Source organism: Crocuta crocuta, unplaced genomic scaffold, assembly GCF_008692635.1.
Source record: "Crocuta crocuta isolate KB4526 unplaced genomic scaffold, BGI_CrCroc_1.0 scaffold337, whole genome shotgun sequence".
NCBI classification, from domain to species: domain Eukaryota; kingdom Metazoa; phylum Chordata; class Mammalia; order Carnivora; family Hyaenidae; genus Crocuta; species Crocuta crocuta.
Window position 1 is genome coordinate 3,122,452 of NW_027528873.1, and position 13,517 is coordinate 3,135,968.

General features: G+C 46.6%; 1 protein-coding gene across 1 annotated transcript in view; it reads left to right on the forward strand.

Annotated features, from left to right (window-relative positions):
• The window catches only part of CLSTN2 (calsyntenin 2), a 395,679-nt gene that overhangs the window by 342,003 nt on the left and 40,159 nt on the right, over positions 1-13,517 (forward strand). Inside the window, exon 9 of the mRNA XM_077756665.1 lies at positions 6,583-6,745. Within this exon, the coding sequence (XP_077612791.1) occupies positions 6,583-6,745 (163 nt within the window). The remainder of the gene's footprint in view (positions 1-6,582; positions 6,746-13,517) is intronic.

The window sequence follows — 13,517 nt, forward strand, 5'->3', positions numbered from 1 at the left end:
TCAGCATGTTGGAATACGTCCTTTGATCATTCGTAGATTCCATACCTCTTTGTTGCTTTATCAAATTCTCATTGTTCTCTAATCTCATCTATCAGCCAATTCTCTAATTCCATTGTCAGCTTTCTTGATTTATTTTTATTTCAGTAACTATGTCTTTTGTTTCTGGAATTTTTCTTTGATTCTTTTTCAAACTGTGTTCCTCTATTTCCTCTCTAATTGCTCCGTTTTCTGTGGTTCCCTAAGTGTGGATTTGATTGTTTGTTTTGTCTGCTTTTTCTCTCACACACAAAGGCTTTGCTTCCTCTTTGTTTTGTAAATTTTAACCCTAAGCTCACGGCCAGCAGGAATTGTCCTGCCTAAACCTTAGGTGGTGGGCATATCTCCAATAGATTGTGACTGTGTCTTTGCGGAGGGTTTAAAGACTTCGTGGAGGATGCGTTGTTAAGTTTGTTTCTGAGTTCCAGATTTCTATATTACGCAGGCTTATAGAGCCAATGCACATGCACGGAGCAGGCTTGCGGGTCTAACATCTCAGAGGTGACTTGTTCAGACTGTTCTGACTTCCTCCCGGCCTCCCTAGGTGGATCAATAGCTGTCATTGTCCCAGGACACAGGCTTCAGACAGTCCCTTCGCAGCTGCAGGCGTTATGCGCACATGTCCATTCCTCTCCTCCACTGGCTTTGAAACCAGGCTGAAAGGATGGGCCGCAGCCCCGCAGCAGCCCATTCCCTTCCCACAACACTCGCAGCTTCGTGGTTACCTAAAGACTTCTAATTCTCTTATTGTCATTTGTTTTGTCACTGTTGCTGCTCTGTTTCATGCAGCGTCTCAATGTATTTGGAAAAGGAAAGGGGTTTCCGTATCTGCTCAGGCTGAAAACATGTGCTCAGCATTGTATATGCTTTATTTCAGCTCCATTCGCACAATAACCCTGTGATCGCATCGTCTTTATTGTCCTCACTTTACAGGCGAAGGAGTCAGGATTTAAAATTTTCAATTATTTTCCCAGAGTCTACTACACGATTCCCCAGAAGTTGTTAAAGCAGGTGTGACACCCAGCCCACTCTCCGCAGGCTTGGCCTACACGCCTCCCTCCGGCGTCCGCCTTCGCGGTCTCTCCGTGGCTGCCCGCAGCACAGCGCCGCCTGCCGGCCGCTGGCAGGCTGCAGGCCCTGCCCTACCCAGGCTCACACCAGCTCTCTCCTGCCCTCCCCTGCTGCAGACGAGCCTCTCCCCTTGCCCCGGTGCGTTCCATCTTGCAGTAGCCTGTCAGGAACAGACTTCCTCAATCTCCCGCCTTTAGTGCATGTTATAAATTCTGAGTGGGAGTGAAGGTAGAGAGCGGAGAACGGATGGGAGAGGCGTCACCAGAACTTGGCAGCACGCTGACAGGAGGGAGGCAGAGTGAGGGTGTCTAAAGCAGTGCCCAGGGCTCTGGCTCGGACAGTAGACAGGATGAGGGGCGTTCGCTGAGGCAGGGACACAGGAGGGGGTGCCGGGGGAACTGGAGCAAGGGGGGTGCTGGACTCAATGTTGGACACCCCACGAGTCTGAAGTGCCTATAGCACATCAGGTGGGCCGTTCAGGGGCAACCTGACGCGCCAGTCCATCACTCGGGAGGTAGGTGTCTACACCAGACCCTGATCTGGCAGTGAGTAGGCGAAGCTGAGCCCCTGTTTGTGTGTGAAATAGAGACACAAGAGGCTGAATGTGGAAGCCCGAGTGGGGTACCTGTTACATCTAACTCCCCACATCCACTCCTTGAGATCAGAAACCATATCCCTCCTCTCCCTTTCAGTTGTAAAGGTGCCTAGGACAAACCGGAGCTCCCACCGTCCAGGGTTGCAGTGAGGATTCACTAGCATAAGGCCTATGAAAAGCTGCTTGAAAAGGGAGAAACATGTTCCAGGGTTGATTGTTGTTATGACTACCATCCTCCTCCCCCTGCCCCAGACCCCCACACCTCGTGCTGCCTTCAGAATAAAAGCACCCCAGGTCCTTGTGGCCTCCTCTCCTGCCCTGGCCTCTCCCATACCAGCCTGACCCCTCCACACTCGGTGTCTGTGCTTCCCATCCCCTTCCCCCCGCCTCCCAGTGCAGATGCCCTTTAAAGGGCCACAGCGCAAGTTCTGAGTTGGTTTTTCCAGGAAATCAGGTATGCTTGAGTGCAACTATTCAACCTGAGACACTTTTACCTCCCCTATGTACCTCCCCTATGTGCTAGGGGCTGCATACTTTAGAGGGTATTTGGACCAAGCAGTTAGCACCCTGATTTTCTCCTCCTCTCTCGTGGGAGGCTTCCGTGGCCCGGCTCACCCTGGAGTACCGGCCTACTCCCAACACAACCTCCTTTGGCATCGTCTCTGCTACCTACCCTTCCTCAACACGCGTCCCTGGGTCTCAGGTCTCTGCTTCACTTGCCGGCTAAAGACCATTGCGGCCGCCCACCCTGGGAACACACCTGCAGGTTTTCAGAGAAAGTGTCTCTGGCCAAGCCGAGGCCCTGGGCACCGCCTCAGGGGATGACACTGGACCTGCTTGGTGCCAACTGCATTCACCAGTGATTCATGAACAGTTATGAATTAAAGTTCTTCTCTCCCCCGGGAGAGGTCACTTTGCCTAATTTCCTTCTTTCATGGTTGAGCCATTGCACTGACACATTTATTTTTGCTGCCTCCTGGCTTGATCACTTTTCAATTACAGTTTGTCCCTCCAATTCTAGCAGAGGGCTAATGTGGGTCTCCTCCCGATCATAGATCCACATTAGTGAAACCCTAACTAGGCATCTCCTTTAACTGCCTTCGTAGATTACTTGGTGTGAGAAGTCTGCAGACATTAGCCTAGTCTGAGCTCAAAGCCTGATAAGAGGTCGGATCAGGAGCTAACTGAGGAAGCCCCCCAGCATTCTGGCCTGTGAGTCTTAGCTCAGGGAGCTCCCCACTCCCAGAAGGCCCTCCCTTTTGACCTTGGAGCATATAAAGCTAGCCATCTTTTGTGAACCATCTTAAAATGAGATAAAATGTTTCCTCTTTCAAATTGCCAGGATTATATATTTTATTAACACTCACTGTGGTAAGGGTACCACACACAAGCACTCTTACAGACTGTGGGCAGGAGAACAAATAGGCACAAACCTCTGCAGGAAAAAAAAGTGACAATGTGTGTCAGGAGCCTTCAAAATACCTCCAACCTGACTCTAGATGCTGGCGAGGATGTGGAGAAACGGGCACCCTCCTACACTGTTGGTGGGAATGTAAACTGGGTGCAGTCCCTCTGGAAAACAGTGTGGAGGTTCCTCAAAAAATTAACAACAGAACTCCCCTATGACCCAGCAATAGCACTGCTAGGAAGTTACCCAAGGGATACAGGAGCGCTGACGCATAGGGGTACATGGACCCCAATGTTCATAGCAGCACTTTCAACAATAGCCAAAACATGGAAAGAGCCTAAGTGTCCATCAACAGACGAATGGATCAAGAAGATGTGGTTTATCTATACAATGGAATACCACGTGGAAATGAGGAAGAATGAAATCGGGCCATGTGTAGCAACGTGGATGGACCTTGAGGGTGTTACGCTGAGTGAAATAAGTCAGGCGGAGAAGGACAAATACCATATGTTTGCACGTATAGGAGGATTAGGAGGAACTTAACAGAGGACCATGGGGGAGAAGAAGGGGGGACATAGTAGGGGAGAGGGAGAGAGGCAAACCATGAGAGACTCTTGAATGCTGAGAACAAACTGAGGACTGATGGGGGGAGGGGGAGATGGGCATGGAGGAGGGCACTTGTGGGGATGAGCACTGAGTGTTATATGGAAACCAACTTGACAATAAACTATTTGTAAAAAAAAAAAAAAAATACCTCCAACCTCGATAATTGCACTTCCATGAGTCTTTCCCAAGGGTATAATCAGAAATGCGGATAAATCGTTATTCATAAGTAAATACAGCATTAGGTTACAGCATCTTTTATAATTGCTGGTCCATAATTAATACCTGATACTAAGGGGATATTTCAGTAGCATTTAGTATATGCATACTATACAGCCATCTAAACTGAAGCTGGTAAAGGCATTTTAATGCTGACATTAAGTGAAGCCAGCAAACTCAAATTGTATACACAGTGTGATCCAAATTGACCTTCCCCCACTGTTGTTTCACAGGACACTTACAGGAATGCTATAAATAGAAAAGTTCATTTACCAACAAGGTTGGAAAGTTCTTATAGGCATATACTTTGAGGCTGCTGGGAGCCTTGGCTATGCAAATGAAATGGGAGATCAAAAAAATAAAAAACAAGACTCAGTGTACATGGTCATTGTTTTTCTGCAGGGCATCATGGGAGCTGCTGTTCATGAAGCACACTTCAGAATACTTGGGGGGGAACACCTAGGGAAAAATTGCTAGACTGAGAGGGGTCACTGCTGCTGTTAGTTGTGGAATTATTTTATTTCTTCCTTGGAATTTTTTGTATTGTCCTACAAAAATGCTGTAAGTATTGTGAAAGGAAGCAAGCCCAGAGGGTCCATCTCCTTCCAGCATCAGCAGCGTGGAGGGATGTAGAATCAGCACACGGGTCCTGCACAGCAGTCATGCCTGAGAAGATGGTGGCCAAGAGGGTGGTATGGCGGCCAGCACAGGCGAGCCCCCCAGTGCTGCCTGGTTGACTCAAATGCTTTGCCTACATTTTGAAGGACATGGGGTGCGGTCAGTGTCACGGCACTGCCACCTGCTCCCACCCCACCCTGGGACTGGCTAGAGATTTCTCCATTCCTCAGACAACATCCCCTGGATGTGAGCCATATGCCAGGCCCTGAAATATGCCACCTGCCTACTCTTGACTGCAGACTTCAAGGGCCACTGGATGGGCCTGCTTGGATTAGATGCCTCCTCCTTAGTTCACCACCCCTAGACTCTGTCTCCAGGTCTTCCTCTGTACCACTCCCACACCACTGGGTCAGCCCTACCCCAGTCACGGGCCCAGCCCAAGAGCCTGTCCCAGCCCAGGATCTGGCCTCAAGACATGGAGCAGGACAGATGTAAACTAGGTTAGGACCTCAGTAATAGGTGCTGAGCTGTACTTGCAGTGGGGCATAACAGGGTTTTGGAAATACTTGCTCGGACACCTCCTGATTACCTTCCAAGGGTCCCTAAAATATTCATCAGGCTTTATCAGGTTAATGGGCTTCAAAAGGAGCAATTTTCTGAGACATGAGACAGGACAATATAAAAAGAACATTAAGGAAGAAATTCCTATTCCAAAATGAAAGGAAAATGATCATTTAGCATCCCTGTTGGTGTTATCTATTCATGAGAAACAGCACATTTAATCCAGAATGGGATGTAGGGAGGGCTTTGATGCCCTCACCTTGGGGTCACCTTCATGTAGAACTCATCTGTCTCTGCTGCTACAGATGGGGGGGAGGGGAATGGAGACAAGAGGATACAGATGAGAGACATTTCAGAGGTGGACTCCACAGGGTGCAGAGTGATTTGTGTGAGAGCAGGTGTGGAGGAGAGGTTTGAACGTGACTCCAAAGGCATTGGCTTAGGAGATCAGAGAGAAAGGACACCATTCTCCAGCCTGGCCACCTTCCTACCTCCCTTCCCAAGGCCCACCAGTCTTGGTTTCTATTTCGGATCATGCTGTGAGCGTTCAGCTCCTTGAGGTCAGGAATTATGGCTCCATCCTAGCCCCCAGTGTCTCTACCCATCCATTAAAGTTGTTTTGGTTACCACCTGTAAGATCAGAAATATTGGGCACAAAAGTTGGGAAAGGCCTTAAGTGTAAGAGTGCTCTGCACTTATCCAGGCCAGGAGAACTGTCTGTGGCCCTTCTCTGCCTCCCCAGGAAGTCCAAGGTAGAATGCATGGGAGTCCTCCTGGGTAGACTGTGTTTCTCAGAATGTATTTGGCTCGAGTTGAAAGGGCCATGAGGTTACAGGAGCTCCTTGGGCAAGTCTTAAAGTAGAGACAACAGAATTGGGCACTTCTGTTCTTTTGCATTCCAACCTTCTTTGTCATCCCCTGTTCTTCACTTCCTCTCATGCTCCTTTTGAGCCCCTAATCCTCTCCCACTTTCTTCTTTCTCTTTCCCTTCTTCCTCCCTTTCTCTATCTCTATCTCCATCTTCATTTCTACTTTCAATCTAGTATCTTTCTTTTAGAACTTCATCTATCCCCAAGCTTAGGAAAATAATTTTAGTTTAACTTTCTTCTCTAGTATAGAACTAAGAAAAATTTTATACAAACCAAATTTAAGCTATCAGCCCCACCTGTCCACCCAAGAATTTGCCAGCCTCGACAGCTGTAAATTATGTGACCAAGATGCTCTGCCCATGCTCAAATACTTGCCTGATGATTGGACTCCCTGGTGTTCCTCCACCCCATGGTTTGCCCCGTCGTGTTGGACATGAACTTCTCTAACCTCAGTTATAGCAACCATTATATTCATTTGGTTCTTCACAACAAAAACTGCTCACACAAAATATCTTCTCCTCCTTTCATAATTAGAATAAAGGCCTTTTTGATGTTTCATTGCATATTCAATTTTAAGTGTTGCTTTTCTTTCCTTTCATCAGATATGTGACAAAGAATGGCATTACTATGTCATCAATGTGGAGTTTCCTGTGGTTACTTTGTACATGGATGGAGCAACGTATGAACCCTATCTGGTGACCAATGACTGGCCCATTCATCCATCTCACATAGCGATGCAACTTACAGTCGGCGCTTGTTGGCAAGGTAACCGTACACCAAGCCCTTCTCCCTGGCCCATGTGTGCACAGTCCGTGAAAGGCTGATAGAAAAAAGGGGAAAACAAGCAAAGTGCAAATTAGCTTCCAAAATTTACTACCCCTTAGTAATAAAGCAGGACTTCTAAAAATAAGGATTAGTCTAGACACTAAACTTATGCCATAATAAAGTACTTGGCTGGAGACCAGATTCTGATTTTAGGTCAACATGAGCAGTTTCATGGTTGCCTCTGAATAGGCTGATGCCTTTTACTGTTATGCAACTTTATCTGGTTTCAAACTGGGACTGTATAGAGAAAAGGCTAAATGTAGAATCCCATATCAAAATTGCCCTTTGGCTCTGTTGAGCACTAATCAGGAACCAAGGATCTCCTTTTATCCCCACACAAGTTGTCCAAGCCCCCAACCCTCTGCTCTGGGAGCTCACACATATGTAGGGCTATGAGGGGTGGATTGTCTATAGGCATGAGACCATGGATGGCCACTCTCAAGTTCAGCTCATTGCTGAGAGACAGAGGTACCTTGTTGCCTTTCCACTGGAAGGTGTCTGCTTCCTCCTCAGTGCTGCTGCTGCCTCTCCTGTATTCCCCAAATTTGAAGGCTAATCACTCCTTTGGAAGCAGGAAAACCTGCTCTTTGAGCATACATTTAACCTCTGTCATCCACTCAGATCTGTTGGAAACCTTGTTTTTGCTCCTATAAAAGCTAGGGTGCTATAAAGTGCCAATGAAAGAACAGAGGGGAAGAAAAATGCTCCCAAAATAAGCAGATTAATCCTTTGAGATGACCCAACCTCAGGTTGATGGATTCCTCAAAAGCTAAGATTTGTGACTTTGACCATTCGCCATGGGGGGCTCAGAGAAGAGATGGGCTGCGGTATAAGAACATGCCTTCAAAGAACCAGCTGACCAAGGAGTGAGCTCAGAGAGTTATAGGCCCCTTTGGGTTGAGATAAAGAGTGAATTCTGGGCCACGCCATGAGAGATAAGACAGAAAGATGCATACATAGCTCAGCCCTGGGAACACTAGAGCTACACAATCCAGGAAGGAAATAAAGCACAAATGAGGCAAGGGAAGAGAAGGTGAATAGATGGATGGATCGATGGATGGATGGATGGATCGATGGATGGATGGATGGATAGATAGATAATCATGACCTGAGCCAAAGTTGGATGCTTAACCAACTGAGACATCTAGGCACCCCGGGAAGAGAATATATTTTTAAGCTGAGGTCACCAGTTTAACATCTGATATATGTCACATGATACTAAAATGTTCATTGAACATTTCATTAGAACTTGGTAAGAGCTTCATCAGTGTTGCAGAATTCCCCAGGAATTCAGAAAAGGGAGACTGGGTCATCTGGCAAGAGTCCATGATACTGAGTACAACAAACCCCTGATTCAGAGATGGCACAGGAAGGACTAGTCACTGAACACAGTTATGCCATAGAGATGGCCCTCATTCAGTGCCCCAGCTGGACACCACATGCAGCCTGTGGATATTTTGGAACGTAGCCTGGATGTCACCCATAAATTAAAGGGGACCTAGTGATGTCTTCACTATGAATCTCACCGTGACTCTTCCCCTAGAGGCCCCCAGAGAACACCCTGGCCTCCCTGTCACCCCAGCCTGCAAGGGAAACCTGCCCTCACCTCTGCAAGAGCAGTTGTAACCACTGCTGTCCAGCTGCATGCCCACTGGGTGGGGAAACAGTTATGCCAAAATAAAAAACGATTTTGTAAAGAACTAGGATGACCTCTTTGAATCAGTTATGAGAAGCTAAGTTGTGCTTCAGTGACAATCAAGTGCCAATTCTCAGGCGCTTAAAATAACTATCCCTTTATACTTACTGCAGATCAGTGGGGGGCTCTCCTCTGCTTTTTCCTCAGGCTGAGACCCAAGCAGATAGAGCAGCCACATTGCTTTGCACTGAGAAAGAGGACAAAGAAAACACGACAAATGGTGCGTGAGCCCTTACAGCTTTCACCTACGAGTGACACCAGTCATTTTTACTCACATTTTATTGGCCAAAGCAATTCATATGTCCACACCTAACCCCAACAATAGAGGGAAGTAAAATCTATAATGTGTCTGGAAGAAAAACTGAAAATATTTTATGAACAAAACTGATGACACCATGGTCTGTCCACTTAGTCTACAGAGATTTGACTGTCCTTCCCACATAAAAAATACAACCACTCTTCCCTAAATGAAGCAACCCCAAAGTTCCACCTGTTACTGGCTCCAAGCTCAACATCCAGATTCTCTGACTGATTCCTGGTGATCTCTCTCTTCATCAGGCTGAGATGCATAGGAGGCTCTAGCTCAGGACCCGATGTGGCTCTACTTGATCTGGAGACTTCTACACTAATAGGGGGAACTATCATTCCCTAGACACACACACACACACACACACACACACACACACACAACAACAATGGAATCAGGCAGAATAACCAAAATAACATTTCCATTAAATAAGAGGAAGAATTAGAGAAACACAGCCTTCTGGTCACTAGCAATTCTGAAATCCCTCTGGTCAGATGCTTTAAGTGCCCTGCCCTAGGATGGGGAGTGTTCTTTGTGGTCCCTGACCCATTTTCTGGGAGGTATTCCTTCTCAGTATTCACCTAGGCCACATCCAAAGATGGTATTGTCATTCTATAAGTAACAGCAATAATATTTCACCTGATTTCAATTGATTTAAGAGCTATTTCTCAAAAATGCTTTTCAAACATTAAACCAAAGTATATGTTTATTTTAAAGGAATGTGGGAGAAAGTGCCTACTATGGCATTCACTACCAAGCATTTCCGCCCTCTTCCCCGACAGGGATGCTAGGACTGTCTTTGTTGGAGTGAGGTGTGGTCCTGTGACTTGCCTTGGCCAATTAAATGTGAGCGGAAGCGCCTGATGTAATTTCCTGGATGAAATTTTAAGAGCCAATGTTGCAAGGAGGCCCTTTACAAACCTGGGTGTTTACAGTCCTGTGAGAAAGTGCTTTTAGTCCCACCTTATAAAGAAACTGAGGCTCTGAGAGGTGAAGTAGCTGACCCTACATTACCCCGCCAAACCTGCCTGCCCGCAGGTCTTCAAAGCCTGTTTCCTTCTCACTGTGGCTTGCTTCCCCATTGCTAGTTGATCCTTTTATTGTTATAATTATGTGTTTGGGAAAATGCAGGAGCTGATATGTATTGATACAAACTCTGTAAACCTTTTACCTTTGGACATATCTGACAACTCTGGAATCAAAAAGCCACAGCACCCCTGCTTTCCGATTGTTAATCCTTTGCTATAGACTCCCTTAAGTGACCCTGCACAGAACAAGGGAAAAGAGTTTAGTCTTGGGAGTCAGAAAATTTTGAGTGTGAGTCAAATCTCAACGCTGCCACTTACTAGCTGTGCAGACTCAGCAGAAATTGCAACTTCCCTGAACAACTCTTCTCTATTCTATAAAACTAGGCTAACACCTACCTTGTCATTCTAAGGATTAGATGATAGGAACATGGAGCATGCTTGGCATGTTCCAGTTGAATAAATGTATAAATTTGAAAACACTGGATCCCCTTCTTCATCCCTTCTTGCTCCTTGCACCTAAGCCCAACATGGAAGACCGCCTATAAGACCTTTGGTACGCTCTGGCTTCTGTGATTCCAGCCTCCCCATGGCTCCTTGCATGCACTGACTTTATTCCTTTTCCCAGGATGAACTCACACACACAGACCCTGCTCTCCCAGGTCGATCTACAGGTTCAGAAAGGTCAGTGAGGCTGGACAGTAGCCCATCAGAAAACAAGTGTTAGAATATGGCCCTTGGGGCACAGGCAGGAACCTGATCATGCAGTCTTTCAGGCGATGGACATTTGGGTATCTTCCCTGAGAGGAAAGACAATCCATTGGTAAATTTTCATCATAGGAGAAAATTCTTAAAAGTCTTTAAACTCGGGCTTTATAAGATAGGTAAGAGTTCACTAGGAAGACAAGAAAGGCAAAAGCATATGCCATAGCAGGGAAGCCTCACATAGACATGCTGAGGGTGCCCTGTCACTGGAAGGCACTTGGACCAAAATGAGTACAGAAGAGGTTGGGAAGAGGAGTTGGGACACCATACTGCTTTGATAAGAAGCCTAGATTCTCCTGAATATGTACATCCTCCTTGGAGCCACGCTTTGTCTTGGAAGAACACGTCAAAAGACCTTTCAATGGGACGTGCTGCCATGAAATTGACAGCCTATGATGCAGCCCTTATTTTGGCGCATTTCTACACCCTCTGAAGTCCACTTACATACATATTATAAGCCTGCTGGGTGAGCCTCTAATTGCCTCTGGCCCTGTGATTGTGGGGAGCTCTGTAGGTGTCTCTGAGGTTGGCAAGGAAACTAGTCCCCATTTGTGAAATTTCCAATTGGGGTTTAGCAATGGGAATAGAAAATAATTTGACAGCAGCTGCTAACTGGATGCTCCCGGGAACTGGCTCCAGCACTGTTGTTGGGTAGTGCTCGGCAGCCCCAATTAGCCTACTGTGTCCTGTTAGTGAATTTGAAAGCCAAAGTAATCAGTGGAACTTCATTTTCATTGGTATTTTTTCCAGTAATTAAAAAAAAGAGAGACTTCATTTACACTTAAGAAATATTGCCAGGGCAGCCTCAAGCACATAGCGTATCTTAATTGTAGAGAAAAGCTTTTGCAGTAAGGATGGACCTCGCATCACAAGAATCCTCTTCTCCTGTGTGGCTGATGCACACCACGTTGTCCCCAGACTGGCTGATGCACACCACCTTGCCTTCACCTCTGTGCTCAGAGTCACAGCGTTCTCAGTTTCTGGGAGAAACTGCTGCCTTTAGGCAAATTCCAGGTTCGTCTTGTCTCTCTGGGTCATGCCTTGGGAGAAGATCATTTAAAAGACTAATTAATTTGGGGCGCCTGGGTGGCTCAGTCGGTTAAGCATCCGACTTTGGCTCAGGTCGTGATCTCATGGTTTGTGGGTTTGTGCCCCGCGTCGGGCTCTGTGCTGACAGCTAGCTCAGAGTCTGGAGCCTGCTTTGGATTTGTTGTCTCCCTCTCTCTCTGACCCTCCCCTGCTTGCGCTGTCTCTCTCTCTCTCTCTCTCTCTCTGTCTCTCAGAAGTAAATAAAAACATTATTTAAAAAAAAAAGACTAATTAATTTGCCCTTTTCCTTAGATTTCCTACTCATCCATTTCTAACAACAAAAATTCCAGTACTACTGGTATATAATAAAAATTGTATACTCACACCTGCTTCGGCCCTGGACCTCTAAAGTGGGCCCACCCATGCAGGGGCTGGAACCCAGCTGTCTGGAAGCAAGTCAGGAAAGCTGCTGATTACATCTGATCAGGGCCTTAGGGAGCCACTGGGGTTTCAGGGAGATACCCCAGCAGGTGAAAGTCACCTCTCTCCCAACACCACAACCAAAGCAGCTCTGTGTCACCTATTTTCTAAGGCATCTGGGCAAGGATTATTTCAACCAAGTAGCTAACCACGTTTCAGAAGCACAATTCTAGGCACACCCTCAAGAAGCCACCACTCTACTCCCTCCCTGGTCCTCATCTACTCTTGGTGGATCTCATCACAGGCTTCCCTACTTGTCGCTCATCCTCAGCAACCGCCTCATCCCTACCTCTGCTGGGGACTCTCCTCCAGTGCTCTGGACCTTGGGCTTCCTAGACTGTCTAGCTTTGCCCTCTCCTGACTATGACACTCTCTTGGTCCCAAATGAGGAAAGCTTTCTACCCAAGTACCCTAGCTCCTGATCTTGCTGAGACCCACCCCCTACCCACAGGAGATACAGAAAGTGATGGTTCTAAAAATTAGTACCTCTTGTTAAAGGACAGATACAGAATTCCCGTTGTGGCTTTGGGAGGAGTCAGGACAAAGAACAGGAATGGTCAAAAGTGGGATAAAAAAAGTCAGAAATAACTCTGAGAGTGGCAATAATCAATAGCATGTGATCTTCACACAGAGGGGAGACGGGGCCACATGCGGTCCTGAGATTGGGTACACATTTCCAGGTCATCTTGTCGCCCGACACTAAAATTAGTGCAGGGACTAGGAGTACATGCCTTCACTTAATAAGATTTGTCTGATTTATTACAAATTCTCTTAATAAAGTCTGTGTTGAAATTATTCTGCATCCCTAGGGTCTCTGCTGCTGGAAGAAAGAGGCACGTGCTAACATAGTCTGTCTTACATTCGGGTGGGGATTTCCCAAGGAGGGCTTCATGAAGCTCCAGTTCCATAGGCTGCCCCACTTCCACAAGGAGGCCATGGGCAGGTTTGGGAAACTAAATAAATTATCTGCATACCACCATGTTGGAGGAAGTCACAATGCTTGTTAGTATATTAAAAGCTCTCAAAAGCCCACCAACGAAGCACTCTGTTTGATATTACTTAACCCGTGTTTTTCGATCTTATTCACTATGGAACTCACTCTTTGTGACATAGTGTTCCTGGAGCACTCTTTGGGAAACATCTCATTGGAGTCACTACTGCAAGTCTCCACCCCCTACCAGGCCATGAGTTTACAGAAGGCAAGGCCTGTCTGTTCTCACAGATTCTCCTCTCCTCACCTCTCCCCCTACACCAGTAGAGAAGGTCTATAGCTAATGTTTGTTGAATTACTTCTCATTTGTTTTTTAAAGTTTATTTATTTACTTTGAATGAGAGAGAGAGAGAGAGAGAGCAAGCCAGAGAGGGGCAGAGAGAAAGGGATAGACGGAGAATCCTAAGCAGGCTCTGTGC